General features: G+C 36.3%; 1 protein-coding gene across 10 annotated transcripts in view; it reads left to right on the top strand.

Annotated features, from left to right (window-relative positions):
- Positions 1 to 16,621, top strand: part of PHIP (pleckstrin homology domain interacting protein) — a 127,724-nt gene extending 111,103 nt beyond the window's left edge. For 7 of the 10 annotated variants that reach the window (XM_023650686.2, XM_023650687.2, XM_070223501.1 and 4 more), the window contains 7 exons: positions 294 to 344; positions 608 to 757; positions 9,142 to 9,294; positions 10,053 to 10,216; positions 10,673 to 10,932; positions 11,688 to 11,885; positions 15,846 to 16,621. In XM_023650686.2, the coding sequence (XP_023506454.1) occupies positions 294 to 344; positions 608 to 757; positions 9,142 to 9,294; positions 10,053 to 10,216; positions 10,673 to 10,932; positions 11,688 to 11,885; positions 15,846 to 16,483 (1,614 nt within the window). In that variant the 3' untranslated portion in view covers positions 16,484 to 16,621. Of the gene's footprint in view, positions 1 to 293; positions 345 to 607; positions 758 to 9,141; positions 9,295 to 10,052; positions 10,217 to 10,320; positions 10,387 to 10,672; positions 10,933 to 11,687; positions 11,886 to 15,845 lie in introns of those variants that run through there. The other 3 variants (XM_023650684.2, XM_070223500.1, XM_070223503.1) reach the window with 2 other exon arrangements.
- The last annotated feature ends 1,892 nt before the right edge of the window (positions 16,622 to 18,513 follow it).

Here is an 18,513-nt window from a genome sequence, read left to right as displayed (position 1 = left end):
GTGTATGAAAAGAAATTTACACATAGTAGTTTTCAGATAAATGCCATTATAAAAATTATTCCTGTCTAATGCTGTGGTTAATTTTTTAAAAAATGGTTCAAAATTTTCTCGTTACAAAAAAATTTGTTGAACAGTGAGGGGTGGGGGAGAATTTTAATGAGTTTGTAAAAGTGTTCCAGCTGTATATATTATGGGTTGTCCAAAGTGTAAAGGATATAATTGGTATATAAACAACTGTAGAGTATAATGAAATCTAGAATGTTTAATGAATCTGAGAAATTATTGCTTCAAAGGAAGAAGAGAAAGATGCTGATGTGCCAGGAACGTCTACCCGAAAAAGGAAGGTAATGTATTTTTTGTTTTAAAAGAAGTACTTAATATGAATTAAACGGTATTAAAGGCATTTTTTAACTCTTAGTTTTTTTAAAGACAGATTAAGTATTTCTTCCAGATTGGTTTCCATCACAGAATGCATGGTCTTCAGAACTAGGTGGATGATATTTTCCATTATTTGAATTACTGTATATTCCCTTATTATCTAAGACTGCGTTAAAAATACAAACTAAAAGTGTTATTATGTTAATATATTTGAACATTTTTATTTTAGGACCATCAGCCTAGAAGAAGATTACGTAACAGAGCTCAGTCTTATGATATTCAAGCATGGAAGAAACAATGTCAAGAATTATTAAATCTCATATTTCAGTGTGAAGATTCTGAGCCTTTCCGCCAGCCAGTAGATCTCCTTGAATATCCAGTAAGTATTTTTGAAAATATTTTCTTTACCTGTCAGTTTGCTGTATATCTTATCCATGGGAGTTTGCTGTTTAAGTTGTTATTTTTTATGATTATAGTTTATTTCTTCATTATTTTACACATGTTCTCATTATCTGTTTGATTATATAGAGCATCCAAGTTGAATGGTATGGTAAAATAGAAAGAACCCTGAACTAAGACTCCGAAGAATTGGGTTATGGTCCCAGCTCTGTCTCTTACAGTTGTACAGTATTGAGCAAGTCATTTAGTTTTCTCATCTGAGTATTTTTTACTGTTTATTTCTCCACACTAATTCCACGGCTTTATTATGGTGATTATTTAGGAAACTAGAATAATAACCACCTACCCAACCTTCCTTACAGGGTTATAGCGATGGAATAAGAATACATTAAAATAGTTTTCAAATTGAAGCACTAATACAAATGTAAGGTGGCATTTTTATCTATATTTAGGTTTGATCTTTATGAAATTCATGGTAACAAGGTTGAGTAGACATGATCCAAGTATTTATTTTAGCATGCACTCTTAGCAATCTAAATTTAGCTTAAAATGACTCTCGCCCAGTACATAGTTGTATATCCTAGTGGTAAGTCATTCTAGTGCTTCTGTGTGGGATACTGCCACAGCATGGCTTGATAAACGGTGCATAGGTCTGCAACCAGGGTCCGAACTGGCGAATCCCGGGCTGCCAAAGCAGAGCACGTGAACTTAACCACTTGGCCACGGAGCCAGCCCCTAAAATGATTTTTTTATTCGTTTATTCAGTTATTAAATATTGTACAGTTCAGTAACCTTTATGTTTTCAAATGAAATATTTTATAAGAGATCTGTAGTATCATCTGACTTCATTATCTGGTTTTTCTGCATGTATTTTAACTTGCAGTGATGAAAATAGAGAAATTTCATCAATAGATTAATATCATAAAATGCCTTTTCTTGTCATTTAAAAATCAAGAAACATGGAATCTTAAATATAGAAGGTAAATCTTTAATTCCAGCAATGTGATAAACTGGGCTAATTCGAACCCTAACCTCCAGAAAACTCTTAGAAGAACTGAGCTCATGCTACATGCTCTGGTTTTCAATTCTCTGTCTTTTGGAACCTGTGGATTTCCCTTTGTTTCTTACACGCCCAACTGTGTATTTTTGAAAATAAGTTATAATTTACCCAGTGCCTGCAAGTGTTTGTTATTCTGGGCTTTTCTCCAAAAAAGAAGAGAGAGTTTTTTTTTTTTTTATGACAGTAACATTTGATTGTAACATTATTTAGCGTTCAGATGTACATTATAGTATATTTCGAATTCTGTGTAGATTACCTCATGTTCACCACTCAAAAACCAGTTAGAGTCCATCACCTCACATGTGAGCCTAATTACTCCTTTTTCCATCCCCCCTCCCCGTGTGGAAACCACCAATCCAATCTCTGTTGCCATGTGTTTGTTTGTTGTTCTTTTTATAAGAAGAGAGAGATTTTACTGTCTAGATTCTAGAGGCACAAGTATTATCACCATGCAGAGACAGGTGAAGCCATGCGAGCCATGGTGAGGAAGGAGATTGGAACTGAGACGTCACCCTCAAATGAGAAGAGTAGAATAATTCATTCCACAAGGAAGAATGTGTCTGTCTGGCACTCAGGTGTCAAGAGGAGAGAAGTCTCCCTAAGCTTGCACTATGTGGATTTAGAGTCCAGTTTTACACTACCCTTGTGGTGTAGAAATTCATCAGAAGGAGAGAAAAGCAAGCCAGTCCTTGTGATGAGGAACGAATGATAAAAATAAATCACAAACCATATGAGAGAGTGATCCATCGCGTATATGATGATAGAAACAGCAAATGGAAATATTAGCACTCTGTCCCCAAAAGCTTGAGGTAATAGATTATTCTGAAATATTATACGTCATCAAATCTAAAGCACCATTCATTGTAAGGTGACTGTTATTTTGTGTACAATCAAGAAAGGAAGAATATTGCCAATTAACTTTGATTTGTCATTTTGGTTTAAGAGAGAAATGGAGGGGTGAGACGCGTAAGGGAAAAAAAGACCTTATTTGAGGGGGGAAAGGAGTGAGGCAGGTATTTTTAAAAAGTTAAACTAAGTAGAACTTCTGATGAAGTATAAAATCATTGAAATTAAACTCTCTGCAAGAGAGATTAGGAGATATGGATAGGATGAGAAGGTCCAAAATGTATCTTACAGGCATTTCAGTGGGAGAGAGGCAATATTTGAGGAATTAATGGCTGAGCATTTTCTAAGGTTGATAAACATTTGACAACTGTATGACTCCTGAGCAGGGTATAGCAGTAAAAAATCTTTACCTGGAATAGTAGTGAAAAATCAGAACTCTAAGGAGGAAAAAAAAATGTTAAGCCAACTCTACAGAAAATGTGAAAGAGAATGGAGACTATGGTCCAGCAGTCTCCTTTCACCGATGTTGAACTGAGGCTCAGGTGAAGCAGCTTTCCAAGACATATAGCTGTTTATTGACAAAGCAAGAACAAGAGCCCTTATCTCCTGTGTCTGGTGCTCCAGAGCTATATGTAATATTCTTAGGGAATAAGCAGTATGTAGGAATGCAGTCTCTCTTAAGTATTCAAAATAATGAGGATGATAGTGTTTAGAACCTTTCCATCCACCAGCTAAAAGTGTTAGCCAGCAAAAATAGCAGAAACAAGAAAAAATTTTAATTTGATCTCTTAGTTATTTTGGTACTCCTTGATGGAGGGTGAAGACTTATGGCTATTGACTGTTTTTTATTACTGTCACAGAGGAGAAGAGAAAACTGGATAATCTGCCTTTTATAATTTCAGAACTAACTATAAATTAACTTAGCGTTACTCTAGCAGAATATTTAAGGCAGATTATGCTCTTCATACTTCAGCTTTTTGTATGAAAATATTCATATTCTGAATTTAATCAGATATTCAAAGCAAGATTTTAAAAATTAAACTTTTTTGATGAGTGTTAGCATGCTAAATATTTTGCCACATTCATTTATTCAGCAGAGGTTTATTGAGTGGCTATCGTATACTGTACTGAATGATAGAAACCAGGAAAAATGAAGTATTCTCCATAAATAAATTTGACATTTAACCAAAGTTTTGCAAAACATTAAAATTTTGTATATCATTTTTCTAACATTTTCCCAAAATCTACAAAGTTTGTAAAGTCAGTATGTCATAATATTCAAGTAATTATAGATTCCATCCAAGTGCTTAGTTACCCTTAAGAGGGTAAAGAGATTGAACACTGTTCAGATGATATTCCCATTGCATAAAGCAATGTTGTAACTACTTTTTCTCCAGACCCCCCACCCTGCAGCTGTCTTAAGAGTCAGGGGTTCAGTCTTTGGAATATCTTTTTTTAATTGACAGTCTTCCACTAAGGATGAGTTTAATTTCTGCAAATAGCCAAGTCATTTAGATGAGGTTTGATACATAAGGTAGACTGTAATACAATGTTTTTGCCAAAATCAAAATTACTAAAAGGTACTAAGTCTGATTTTATTGCATGGCTTTCTAAAGTCACTTAAAAGTGAGACATTTCAGGGCTGGCCCCATGGCCGAGTGGTTAAGTTCGCGCACTCCGCTGCAGGCGGCGCAGTGTTTCGTTGGTTCGAATCCTGGGCGCGGACATGGCACTGCTCATCAAACCACGCTGAGGCAGCATCCCACATGCCACAACTAGAAGGACCCACAACGAAGAATAAACAACTATATACTGGGGGGCTTTGGGGAGAAAAAGGAAAAAAATAAAATCTTTAAAAAAAAAAAAGTGAGACATTTCAAAATATTTGGTCAAAGACAGTGTAATTGGACTTCTTCTTCTGGAAAGAAGGAGTAGACATACTTTCCCCTCTTCTTCCCAGTAAGTAGAGTTAAAAATTGTAGATGTTATGTATAAAACAAATATAAGAAAATTCTGAAAGGTGGAGAGAAGAAGGCAGACAGGTGATGACACAGTAGTGAGTTTCTTGGGTATGCTTTTTGCCTTATATATCCTACTTTGGATAGTGAAGAAACTGGCAACCTAGAAATGCCAATGTGCACTGACCAGAAAAGCCTACTCTCTCTGGCCAAAGGACCGGGAAAGGGGCAGCCTAGTGACACAAAAAACTTATAAATGATAACTGCTCTCCTCCAGCCAAATAGCACAGAAACACTTGTCTCACTGCTTTACCGTCAGTAAAGGCCAGTGCAGAGCCGTCTCCATACATCCCAAATATCAGCCTAGACTTCCACCCCCACGTGGCAGTATGAGGTACCCCTGCCCTGCCTCATTGGATGGTATCGGTGAAAGCCTAGTGGGGAGTCAGGGCTTCACCATCAGTGATAACAAGGCCACCATCCATGCAGTAGCGAAGGCAATCCCTTGCCACCCTACATGGTATCAGTGGAAGCCTAGTAAGGATGCCTTCCCAGCAGGTTCAAGTTGCTGCTCCCCAGTCCTCAAATATCAGCACTGGAGGGCAGGTGAAACCTGGACTCCACCCCGACCTGGCAGTGACGAAGCAGTGCCCCCTCTTAGCTCACGCAGTGGTGTCAGGGGAAGCCTGCTAAAACATAAGATTTTTAAAAATCTGGTCTTACACCCAAAATGTCCAGGTTTCAATCAAAAGTTACTTATCGTACTAAGAAAGTTTCAAAAATAGAAGAACCATATGGTAATAGTAGAACTAAAAAAAAATAACTGAAATAAGAAACTCCCTGGAAAGGACGGAGGTAAGAATCAGTGAACATGAAGATAGAAAAGAAGGGGAGAGGAGGTTTCTATACTTTACTGGAATTAGTAAAATGTTATTGACACCAGTATATTCTGGGTGATTATGTATGTATTATACCTGAGTAGCCACTTAAAAAACTATACAGGGGGCCAGCCCTGTCGCCTAGTGGTTAAGTTCGGCGCACTCCCCTGCAGCTTCCCATGCACAGACCTCACCACTCGTTGGCAGCTGTGCTGTGGCAGCAAGCCGCATACAAGATAAAAGAAGATTGGCAGGGCGAATCTTCTTCAGCAAAAAATAAAAAAAAAAAGTTATAGTCATAAACACTAAAGATAAAGCAAATGGAATTCTAAAATCTGTTCAAGTGACCCACAAGAAGATTGGAAAAAAGTAAAAACAGAGCAAACAGAAAACATCATAGTGTGTTTTCCAGCCACAATGGAATCAAACTAGAAATCAGTAACAGAAAAGTAATAGGATAATTTCCAAACACTTGATAACTAAATAGTGCACTTGTAAATATTCCAAGAATCAAAGAAGTCGTCTTTTTTTTTTTTTTTAAATATTGGCACCTGAGCTAACAAGTGTTGCCAATCTTCTCTCTCTTTTTTTTTTTCTCCCCAAATCCCCCAAGTACATAGTTGTATATTCTAGTTGTGGGTCCTTCTAGTTGCGGCATGTGGGATGCTGCCTCAACATGGCCTAATGAGCAGTGCCATGTCTGCGCCCTGGATCCGAACCCTGGGCCACCGAAGTAGAGTACGCAAACTTAATCACTCGGCCACGGGCCGGCCCCGAATCAAAGAAGTCTTATGGGAAATTAAAAAAACACTGAACTCAACAAAAATGAATACAATATATCAAAACTTATGGAATGCAACTAAAACAATGCAGGGAAATTTATAGCACTAAATAGTACATCAGAAGAGGAAGAGTCTCAAATCAGTAATCCCAGCTCTCTCCTCAAGAACCTGGAAAAAGCAGACCAAAATTAACCAAAGGTGAGCAGAAGAGAGGAAATAATAAAGAGCAGAAATCCATGAAACTGGAAACAGAAAAACAATAGAGAAAATCCATAAAACGAAAAGCTAGTTCTTTGAAAAGATCAGTAAGATCGACAAACCTCTGTTAAGATTTAGAAAGCTAAAAAGAGAAGAGAAAAATTGCAAGTATCGAGAATGCAATAGGGGATATCACTACAGACCCTGCAGATATCAAAAGGAATACTACAAACAACTCTACACATTGAAATTTGACGTTTTAGATGAAATGGCCAATTATCAAAGTACAAACTACCATGACTTCCCCAGTGTGAACTAGATCATTTGAATAGCCCTCTAACAAGTAAGGAAATTTAATTTGTAGTAAAAAGCTTTCAAAAAGGAAATCTCTAAGCCCAGAGGTCATCACTGGAGAATTCTACCAAATGTTTAATTAACACAGTTTCTACATAATCTCTTCCACAAGACATTTCTCTACTCATTTTGTGAAGCCAGATATCAAAACCAGACAAAAACAGTACAAAAGAGGAAAAAGCAGAAATTCTTAATAAAATACCAGCAAATAGAATTCAGCAGTATTTAAAAATTATTTTCTACCATGACCAAGTAGGGTTTTTTATAGGAATGTAAGGCTGGTTCAGTATTCAAAAATTAATCAATGTAATTCATCATATTAAAGGAGAAGAATCACACGATCATATCAGTGCAGAAAAGCATTTGACAAAATTCAATAGCCTTTTGTTCTAAAAATGTACAGTTGGATATGGTATAGCACGGTACAGTCACTGTGGCCACAGGAGGAAATGAATACAAGGCTTAGATGGAAGAAGTTTATTAGAACGAGTCAACAAATGCCATGTAGGGCCACAGAAGAAACACTAGGATTTAGTCAGGTGGCAGAAGACAGGAGCAAGGGAAAGCTTAGGCCAGAGCCTTTATTGGGGTTTCCATGAGAAAGGCAGGACAGGGCAGGGTAAACAGTTTAGGATTGGCTACTTTGAATAATTCCAGTGGTTGCTGGGGCAGAGGAGTGCGCTCTTTTTGTCTGGTACTTGGCCCTGAGATGATTCCGGGCAAAGGAAATATTGGCTTGCTGTGTGAGTTAGATACGGAGGTGGTTGGTTTGCATATGAAAGACATGATCCCAGTGCAGCCCTTTGGTATCTGAGAATTGGCTAACCCTGGGAAGGGCAGTCTCTTCTTAGGTCTTTAAGGCCTCCAAAATGCCAGAGCATCAGGAATACAGAAAATAGGGCCAGCCTGGTGGTGCAGCTGTCAAGTTCGCACATTCTGCTTTGGTAGCCCTGGGTTCACTGGTTCACATCTTGGGTGTGGACCTACGCACCGCTTGTCAAGCCATGCTGTGGCAGGTGTCCCACATACAAAGTGGAAGAGGATAGGCACAGATGTTAGCTCAGGGCTAATCTTCCTCAAAAAAAAGAATACAGAGAATAAAAAAATACAGTCAATGTAATTGTCCCTGTGATGAATAGATGCCAAATAGACAAATACATAATCTAAGAAAACAGAACACTATTAATGATAAAAACTCTTAAGGAAACTAAGAATAAAGGGGAACTTCCATAACTTGATAAAGAGCATCTATTAGAAAATCTACAACGGTTTCATGCTTAGTCATGAAAAACCGAATTCTTTCATCCTGGGGTTGGGAGTGAGGCAAGGATGTTCATCCTTACCACCGGTCTTGACCATAGTACTGAAAATTCTGGCTAACGCTCTAAGGCTAGAAAAGGAAGTCAAAGGCATACAGATTGTTAAGGAAGAAATAAAACTGTCCCTATTTGTAGAGGGCAGTAATCCTGTTTGCTTTATGGTCAGACACATTTGATCATAATTTAAACTTGGTGGTGCAAAGGCAAGTTACATTTTGAAAAATCTAGTCACACACTCTGGGGCTCTGGAAAAGGTGTAGTAGTCTGTATCCCCATTAAAAGATAGCATATTTGGATAATTTCATACTGGTCTGTTACTTTTTTCTGCTTGCACTTGTCTGCTTTTATTGCTTCTCATCTTTTGTCTTATTCTGTAGACAATTGATAGGTGGTGACTTTGAGTGAGTCCACTTCTCTGTAGAGTGAAGTGCATAGGCTTTATGACAGCTGTTTACATTCATAATTCTCGATTACTGGAAAGTTCCCAATTGTAGTACTGAAGTTGAGGTTATTAGAACTCAGGCCTCCACACGTATGGTATGTTCACATATTTCCGTTGTTTTTATCTCAGTATCTCCTTTTTTTAAAGTTAGGATTATGTTTCAGCCTTTAGAGTTTATAGGTAGTATAAAGTTTTAGGTTTTTTACATCAAACTTAGATCTGTAGTTGTAGAGCTAATTTTTTTCAAACACAACTCCACCCTGTTTCCTCTTCCCCAAGGGAAGAAAGCATAACTTGTAGGTTCTTGAATGAGAAAAATCCTGTGTTGATGACAATAAAAGAGAGAGGGCATGAAAAAATAAAAATTATTAGAAAAAAGGGAGCCTAGATGAGGGAAAGAAGGAATGATTATTAATGGTTCTAGGACTTGTTCTCATTACAGAAACCGTGTGAATCCCTGTGCTGAGGGGAAATGCTTTATGGTAGTAATGATGATATTAATAATACCACCTGTTTTCCTCTCTTAGGACTACAGAGACATCATTGACACTCCAATGGATTTTGCTACCGTCAGAGAAACGTTAGAGGCCGGGAATTATGAGTCACCAATGGAGTTGTGTAAAGATGTCAGACTTATTTTTAGTAATTCCAAAGCATATACACCAAGCAAAAGATCAAGGGTATATAATTAAATTGTTTTATGTTACATTTAAATTAAATGAAATCAGTAGGAAAGTACGTTAAGTAACTAAATGTTGCTTTTATTTAAAATTTAGAGCAAAATTAACTTTCTGTTATGTTCTTAATGGTATCCTAGTGGAAAAAAGAATTCACATCTTTCTGCTTTGTTCCTTCTGTGAAATAGGACTGATATCACAAATGTTTAGGAATGGTTACTTTTCTTGAAAAAAAAAGTGATTGAATAGATAACACATATATATTGTCTGGGTATATATTAGGGCTATGTAGGCCTAACTTTTCCGGTTATTTTCCATGTTAATGGAAAGGAGCATTTTTGTGAATGATTTATAAAAATGAGTAAAACTATTAATATCACTTACCTCTCTTTGGCCAGACAAGACATCACAAAAGGGTGATATACGGACATGAAATGCGAAGGAGTAGTTGCTAGTCTAGGTGGCAATGGAAAACAGGGTCAGGCCTTCAGGGATGTTTCAGTATGGTAGAGTTCACAGGAATTTTGTCCTTAGTAGGGCTTTTTAAGAATCTGAAAGCTTGGAAGATTTCTAATCTAAATTTAAAAATATTTTAATTGTAAAAATGCTTCAGTTTTACTCTGTATCAAAAGAGCTTGGGGGGAAAAGTAATATTTAAATTCTAAAAACTTTTTGCTGGAAAAATATTTGTATGTTAATATTTACTGAGTAGGCATTTTCCTTTGAGGAATGTTTGAATAGTCTTTTTTTTCTTACTGTAGATTTACAGTATGAGTTTGCGCCTGTCTGCTTTCTTCGAAGAACACATTAGTTCAGTTTTATCAGATTATAAATCTGCTCTTCGTTTTCATAAAAGAAATACAATAACCAAAAGGAGGAAGAAAAGAAACAGAAGCAGCTCTGTTTCCAGTAGTGCCGCATCAAGGTATTTGATTTCTTTAAATAGCATCAGCTGATCTGTAACTTTGTCATCTAAATGATAGAACTTGGTGTTTTTTAATACTTCCTTTACTATTCCCTATATTGCAGAATGATATATTTGACATGCAAGTTCCTATGATGTGGAGGATTTTTAATCTTTTAACTAAAGCTATACTAGTGTAAGTGCTTAAATTCAAACTGCTAAATCTGTACAGTAAAACAGCATTTTTAGGATAGTGGTGGCATCATGCTTTCTGTCATATAACTATAGCATTTATGACGATCCTTCACTAAATATTCACTTTTCAAAGGCTCACAACCATATGAAATCCACTACAAATCTCATATTTTAACATATTTCATAATAGTACAAATACTGAATTCAACAGTATTTTAAAACTGTGTTTTATTCACCCACATAGAGATGTAACAATGACTAATGACACTATTTTATTTACAGCCCTGAAAGGAAAAAAAGGATCTTAAAACCCCAGCTAAAGTCAGATATCTCTACCTCTCCATTCTCTCCACCTACACGATCAGTACCACCAAGACACAATGCTGCCCAGATCAATGGTAAAACAGAATCCAGTTCTGTAGTTCGAACCAGAAGCAACCGAGTGGTTGTAGATCCAGTTAGCACTGAGCAGCCGTCTACTTCTTCAGCAACCAAGACTTTTATTTCAAAAGCTAATACATCTGCAATGCCAGGGAAAACAAGTAAGAATCAGTTACAGTTTCTAATTGAAGTATAAATAATGACTTTTTTAACTTAAGCTTTTACTTTGCCAAATAAAACATACTGGATTTTAGAAAATTCCAGCAAACACTGGTGGTTTTGCCCTCTTTATTGTTTTTTGTTTTAACTTTTTATGTGTGAGGAAGATTGGTCCTAAGCTAACATCTGTTACCAGTCTAACTCTTTTTTTGCTTGAGGAAGATTGCCGCTGAGCTAATGTTAACCTGTGCCAATCTTCCTCTATTTTACGTGAGGTGCCACCACAGCGTGGCTTGACGAGTGGTGCTAGGTCTGCACCCAGGATCTGAACCTGTGAACCCTGGACCACTGAATGGAGCGTGTGAACTAAACCACTGTGCCACCAGGCTGGCTCCTGTTTTGTTTTAATTTTTAATAATAATAAGAAAATTCGAGTCTAGGAGTGTCAGTGTAGACTAATGCTTAAAAACGGCAACTGATCCAAACTGCCTGAATTTAAATCCTAGTACCCAGACTTACTAACAGTTTGCCAAGACTTGCCTTCATGATCCTGAAGTGACTGGACAGCTTCTAAAAGGTCTGAAACTATGAAGCGTTTATTTGAGTATGCTTTTTCCCTATTTGAAAGTAGATTTTGTAAGGAAGCTTTAAGCATCCCCCAGGTTTTGTCCTCTTGGCTAATTTTTAAAAGTAATCCCAACCTTCTTGCTTCTTTTTAGGTTAATTCTTAGCTTTTCATTTTGTGTGTGTGTTTTAGTTCTAGAGAATTCCGTGAAACATTCCAAAACCTTGAATACTCTTTCAAGTCCTGGTCAGTCCAGTTTTAGTCATGGCACTAGGAATAATTCTGCAAAAGAAAACATGGAAAAGGAAAAGCCAGTCAAACGTAAAATGAAATCCTCTGTACTCTCAAAGACATCTACTCTTTCAAAATCACCAGCTGTCGTTGAGCAAGGTAAGGGGTTATTTGTGTCTTCCAGGATGCGGGAGATCTTTCTTAAAACTGATGCTTTTGTTGGAGTTGGCATTTAGATCGACTTTGCAGGCTGCTCATTTAAAAGTCACACGTTCCGTATTAGTTGATAGGTTCAGTGAGACACCCTTGGATTTACAGCTTTGTGCCCAAAGCACACTAGATTGTCATTAAACTTAAAAAGCCAAGAGAAGCTTGCTCTCTAGAAATAAAAATTTTAGAATCAAAGGCTTTTAATGATGTAAATTGGTTTCTAACCTCATTATTACAAAACGTAAAAAAGTGTATCCAAGAAGTTGTAAGTTAAATTGGATTTATTTAACCCAATGTAGCTGTTTTCGCTTTTCTAGAAAAAATTAAGTTTTTATTACATCACAAAATTCAACACCCTGACCTTTACTAAATAAAGATCGTCTACAGCCAGACCTCTATTCTAGTGTATGACATCTGACCCTTTACAGTTATGCCTCTCGGTTCTTTTGTCTGCTCATTTTCATCGTAAAAGCTTTGTGTTTGAAAGGTGGAGACAGTAACTGATGGAGTACAGCCCGTGACATGTTAAAACACTTGGGACGTCTTGGCAGCAGGCAGCTTAAGAATAAGCATTTTTTGTCATGACTTCCAAAGTGTCTCTAAACCATTTCCTCTTCAGTGTTCTCCTCAGAAACCTCTCACAATTTAATTTTTCTACTGAAATGTCCTCATTGTGATTAATGGCTTTGGGATCTATCCACCTGCATAAGCTTAAAATCAGGGAATCATCCTCGCTTTCTCTTCAGCATCCAAATCTACGTGATAGCCTTTGGTTTCTATTGTTTCTGCCTCCTTAACATCTCTAAAATTCATTTGCTATTCTCCATTCTCACTTCCATGACCTTAATTCAGGCCGCCTTAATTTCTCACCTGACTGCTGTCCTGGTTTCCTAACTGCCTCGGTTCTCATCTCTTGCTTACCCAGTCCGTCTTCCACATTGCAGCCAAAGTGATCTTTCTGACCACTTCTAGCACACGTGCACATGCGCACACATATGCACACAATTAAAATTCTTCCCTGCCTGCAAATCATACATGGAATCAGATTTTAATGTTTTTGTGTGTTATATAAGACTCTTCATTACTTGGCTGTTGCCTAACGTTCCAGCTTTCCTTTCTTTCTTTCTCCCTTTTATGTCCCAGCCATCCTAAACCATGTGGAAGTCCCTGAATATTGTTGTACTTTTCTTCCTTCTTTGGAATGATTTTTTCCTCCCAGTTTAATGTTTCCTGTTACCTTTCGTCTCACTTTGATATGTCATCTTCTCCAGGAAACCTTCTCCTGGGTTCTTTAGACAGAATCAAACACTTTTTTATGTTCCCAGGATACCCTGTTCATTGTCTTTGGAGGCACGTATAATGTTGATAGAATTATCATGTGTCTATCTGCTCTAGATTCTGAACTCTCATATTTAATTACTCATGTTTTAATCACCTCCACTTAGTATATCGCAGACAGTAAGTGTTTGAATACATAAGCAAGTGGCTTTGTATATGAGTCTTTTACATTTTTATATTTGCTTCCTTTCTGAACTGAATTCAGAGTTTTCAATAGTATATTGGCCTTGCTTCTGCCACTCCTAAATCCTAGAGAAACCGGATGTATGTAGTGAGTTGGTTCTAGCATTATGTTGGGGGGAGGTCCAGTAGCCAATATGATTGAAATACAATCAGCTATTAAATAATGATGACTTATTATGTAAATATTGACACTTGAATTAACTATTAAGAATCAAGAGCAGTGCTATCCAATAGAAATATAATATAAGCCACATATGTAATTTTAAATTTTCCTAGTAAAGTCTACTAGAAAACAGGTGAAATTATCAATTTTAATAATACATTCTATTTACCCCATTATATCCAAAATAGTGTCATTTTCAACATGTAACCAATATTTCAAAATGCACACTGCTTCAGTGTTCAAATTTAATTAGACATTCAGTTCCTCAGTTGCATAGCTACCTTTCACGTGCTCAGTAGCCACTGGTTATTAGCTGCCTTATTGAACAGCACAGGTTCAGATGAGTGGTTTTTCAACTTTTTTAGCCCCCAAATTCATTTTTAAGAGAGCTGCATTAGTTCTTAACCATTTTCGGTTATATATTGCTCTGTAAAGTTGATGAAATCTGCAGTCCTTTCCCCAGAAAATGCATCTGGGCATATCCACACAAAACGTGGACCATTTCAAGGAGTTCATCAGGTCTTTTTATAAACTTTTACAGTGGGTATATGGACTGAATGTTTAGACTTTTGTCAGTGTCTTAATGTAAAACAAAAAGATACACAGAATCCTCAGACTAGTCAAGTGTAATTGTTCGTTAGAAAATACTTAACTACTTCAAGCACCCACACTTGCATGCACGCGTTTCTCCCCTGCTTCCCCCCATCATTGTGGAAAGCCACTAATGTCAAGAAAATCATTGTGCTGTGGGAGTCAGGAGCTGAGGGCTTTGCCTTCTCCCTCTGCCGCTGGCTCTTACCTTCTTACTTTCTGTGAGTCTCTTGATGGTTTTTTCTTGATATTTACGAAGTACAATTCAAAAGCATGACAAAAAAAGCCATTATGAAGAAGCATTCTCTTTGAAAGCAGTCTCCATATCTTTATGGATTTCCCGTAGAATATTGCCTTGCAGATCACCCCCCGCAACCAGACAAAACTTCAGAATTTTGGATGAACAAAGCTAGTGGTAGTGCATGTATGTCATCTTTTTCCTTCATCAAAAAGGGTAATAGCATTTTTTTTTTTTTTAACCACAGAAAGGCAGATCATCTTGATCTCCAGATCCTACAGATTTAGAATTTAATCTCTAGAATTTTCTTTTATTTCTTCATGAAGTATAATGGCCTTTATCGTGGAATTTGTTGCAGTGGGATTTTACTCATGGTACTGGTGGCGCACATAGTGGATTTGACTGACAGTGCAATCACTGTTGCTTATGATTGTCAATCAGTTGTTTGCCATTCATTTACGTAAGGAGATAGGACTGTTTCAAAAAGAGTCTGTGAAGAAAACTGCCAGTTAGTTTTTTTAATCCTCTGTAAACAATGGTAGAATATAATCTGTGACCAAGAGTAACTTATTTCTACTCTTGTGGATAGGATAGGTGAAGAATGTCAGAGCCATGGTAGTTTCTTCCGAGAATATAGCTACTGTAAGTCATTCCAGTAGATGCCTTCCTGAACCTCTTGCATAGTAGCGTTAGGAAAGGGGATCCTTTTTAGTTCTGAGGAATGTAAGGAAACATGTAAACCATAAACTCTTCTCTGATATTAGAGAGGTTATAATCATCACATCCAAAAGGGGATCAAATAAGAGTTAGAATCATGCCAGTCTTGATAGTTCCTTTTTCCTCCATCCCTGTTGGAAAAAGTGATTCGAGGAAAGTAAAGGGGGGATGATATGCTTATTACCAAGTTAAAAGGCCATGGATTTTATACTATTATTTTCTGTAATTGAGCTGCTTGAAAGTAGAAATACAGAAAACCCTGTGTTTAATGAGGTAAATAAAGTGTTTTGTGATTATTAAGCTCCGTCCAAGTAAACAGGGTCATTTGTGTAATGAAAACAATGCTCATGCATTAGAATGTGTAGTAAAGGCAGCAGGAGTCAGACATCTCAGCTCATCCCGGCTCTGTCATAATTTTAACTGAGACAAGTTATTTATTTGCTCTGAATTTCATTTGCCTCATGTGAGGTCATTAATGACTTTAATAAGGATCTTTCTCTGTGAGTTTTAAGTTGGAAATAGGTAAAATTAAGCTATTAGCCTTTTTTTGTCTTTTATTTTATTAAAAAAAATAAGATTGTGTTATATATATATGTAAGTATAGCAATGCCTTATTAACTAGTTTCAGAGTCAAATAAAAAAGCACTTCCATACATTAAGTGTGCCGTGTTGCCTTTAGCAGATTGTAAGAACAATGCTCTTGTACCAGGAAGCATTCAAGTAAATGGCCATGGAGGGCAGCCATCGAAGCTTGTGAAGAGGGGACCTGGAAGGAAACCTAAGGTAGAAGTTAATACCAATAGTGGTGAAGTTATACACAAGAAAAGGGGTAGAAAGCCCAAAAAGCAACAGTATGCAAAGCCAGAAAATTCAGAGCAAAATAATGTGCATCCCATCAGAGATGAAGTAGTTCCTTCTTCAACATGCAATTTTCTTTCTGAAACTAATATTGTAAAGGAGGATTTGTTACAGAAAAAGAGTCGTGGAGGCAGAAAACCCAAAAGGAAGATGAAGACACAAAAAGTAGACTCAGATCTCATAGTTCCTACAAGTGTTAAAATGCTAAGGAGAAGTAACCGAAAAAAGACAGATGATCCTATGGATGAGGAAGAAGAGTTTGAGGAACTTAAAGGCTCTGAACCCCACATGAGAACTAGAAACCAAGGGCGAAGGACAGCTTTCTATAACGAGGATGACTCCGAAGAGGAGCAGAGGCAGCTGCTGTTCGAGGACACCTCTTTGACTTTTGGAACTTCTAGTAGAGGACGAGTCCGAAAGTTGACTGAAAAAGCAAAAGCTAATTTAATTGGTTGGTAACTTGTACCAAAATATTTTACTTCAAAATCCTAAAGCAGGTACAGTTAAGGAATCTGTAGAACCAAGGCTCTGCTTCCTTGCTGCTATGGTGGATTTGAGAATGTTATGATTTGATTTGCAAAAAAACCAACAAATTTCCAAGACACTTCACTTCTTTAAATGAATATATATATATATATAAATATATACATATATATTTTAAATGTTTGCTATTTATTGCCCTTAGATAGGTTATGTATTTCAATATTCATTTCGTTCACTGTTCAAAACAAAAGACACTGAGGACCTATAATGAATTCCCAATTTATTTCTGGAAAAGACAATTCTGCTACACTCGTAAGGAGCATAATATTCCTAGTGATAGAGCATTTCATGTTAAAATGAATTATTTTTGACCAAGCCAGGTACATTTCTATGATACAAAAGTCGTGCCCCTAGGAAGACAGATGTCACCAGAGTGCTACTTACAGAGTAGCAGTAAGTTAAGAAATGTGTTTCCTCTAAAGATAAATATAAAATTCCCACCATTTAATACCCTAAAAAGTTTAATTTTAAATTATAGAATGTTCATCTACAAAGAATCTAGAGGAGGCTTTTTGCTGTATTCCATTTCTGCCAAACGTAAGAGAAAGTGTACTGATGAAAAGGAAACATATCCACATTGGAAAACATTTGACTGTCTAATTTTTCAGACCTTGATTCTTCTATCAATCACTCAATCTCTGTTTATTGTGCCAAAGACTGAGTATCAGTGCAGTGGAAAGCCTGTTTTTGACTGTCAGGACAGCATACACTTTTCAATATTGGAAAGGCTATATATTATTCTAAAGAGCAAGTTATTAAAGAGTTATGCTGAGATGTATCTTTTTTTTGGTACTAATAGTAGAAAATAATGCACTGGTGGGTCCTTTGACAGAGATGTTTTAGAAAAAATGTTTAAGTGGTTAAAGGATTCAAGGAAAATACAGGAAAAAGGTATGGGATTTGATGTTTACTTGTTGATCTGGATTAATGTCATTTCTAAACTTTAGACATATCTAATAGGCTAAAATGACTTACAGAGAAATGTGTCTGTGTGTGTATGTGTATATATTGCTAAATGGGTATAATTAAATATATATACAAACACATACTTATATACTATTACCCAGGTATAAATTCTTTTTTCAGGATTTTTTAGATAGTGGTAGAATAAAAATAATTTTAAAATGTCATACTTTATAGTTTAATTTTAAGGGGAAGATTGGTTATTTTCAATTATTAAAGGTTAAAATAGGCCAAATCACTTTTTATGCAATCATGTTTTATACAGTGGTCTCATTGCACATTGTGTTTTTCTGCACTTTTTACGGTATCCTTATCACGCTGGTATGTCAATATACACCCTAAAGAAAAATTCCATTTAATGATTGTGCCTTGTATTCTATTATTTTTTGCATCATTAGTGAAATTAAGTTGTCTATTGTAAATGATAACTATATGACTTAGGAGAATGTATTGCTATATGTACTGCTATGGGAAAGGAAAGCAGTTATTTATTTGTTTATGGTACAGTTATTTTATACCTTAAAAACCAACATAAATACCATTTCTATTGTTTAAAACTTATTGTCCATTTTTTTAAAAGTTTAAAGAATGTAGTATTTTCTGAGGACTGGTATGGTACAAAAATGTAACCAAAATTTTCAGATACTACATTTTTAAAAAGTGAGGATGGAAAAATATGTATCGGCATGACCCTGATGTAGAAAAATAAAGTCTTTAATGGAACCGTGGCAAAATACATTACATAATTATTTCTTTACTTAGTGCTGGTAGGGAAATACGTTAGCTGTCATTTAATTGTCTTGAAGAAGAATGGAAAGTGATGCATTTGGGCTTTTTAGATCGTTTGTAACTAAATTTGTACAGAGATCCTCCTGTGAAATTAAGTAAACCATTTTCCAGATCTTAACTGGATTGCTGTGATTTTGCAGTTGAAAAATAATTTCAAATTTTTCAGGTTTTTTGTATATTTATTTTTTTCTAAC

Source organism: Equus caballus, chromosome 10, assembly GCF_041296265.1.
Source record: "Equus caballus isolate H_3958 breed thoroughbred chromosome 10, TB-T2T, whole genome shotgun sequence".
Classification (NCBI taxonomy): Eukaryota; Metazoa; Chordata; class Mammalia; order Perissodactyla; family Equidae; genus Equus; species Equus caballus.
Note: the sequence above shows the minus strand (reverse complement) of the source record. Positions and strands in the feature narration are given on the sequence as shown.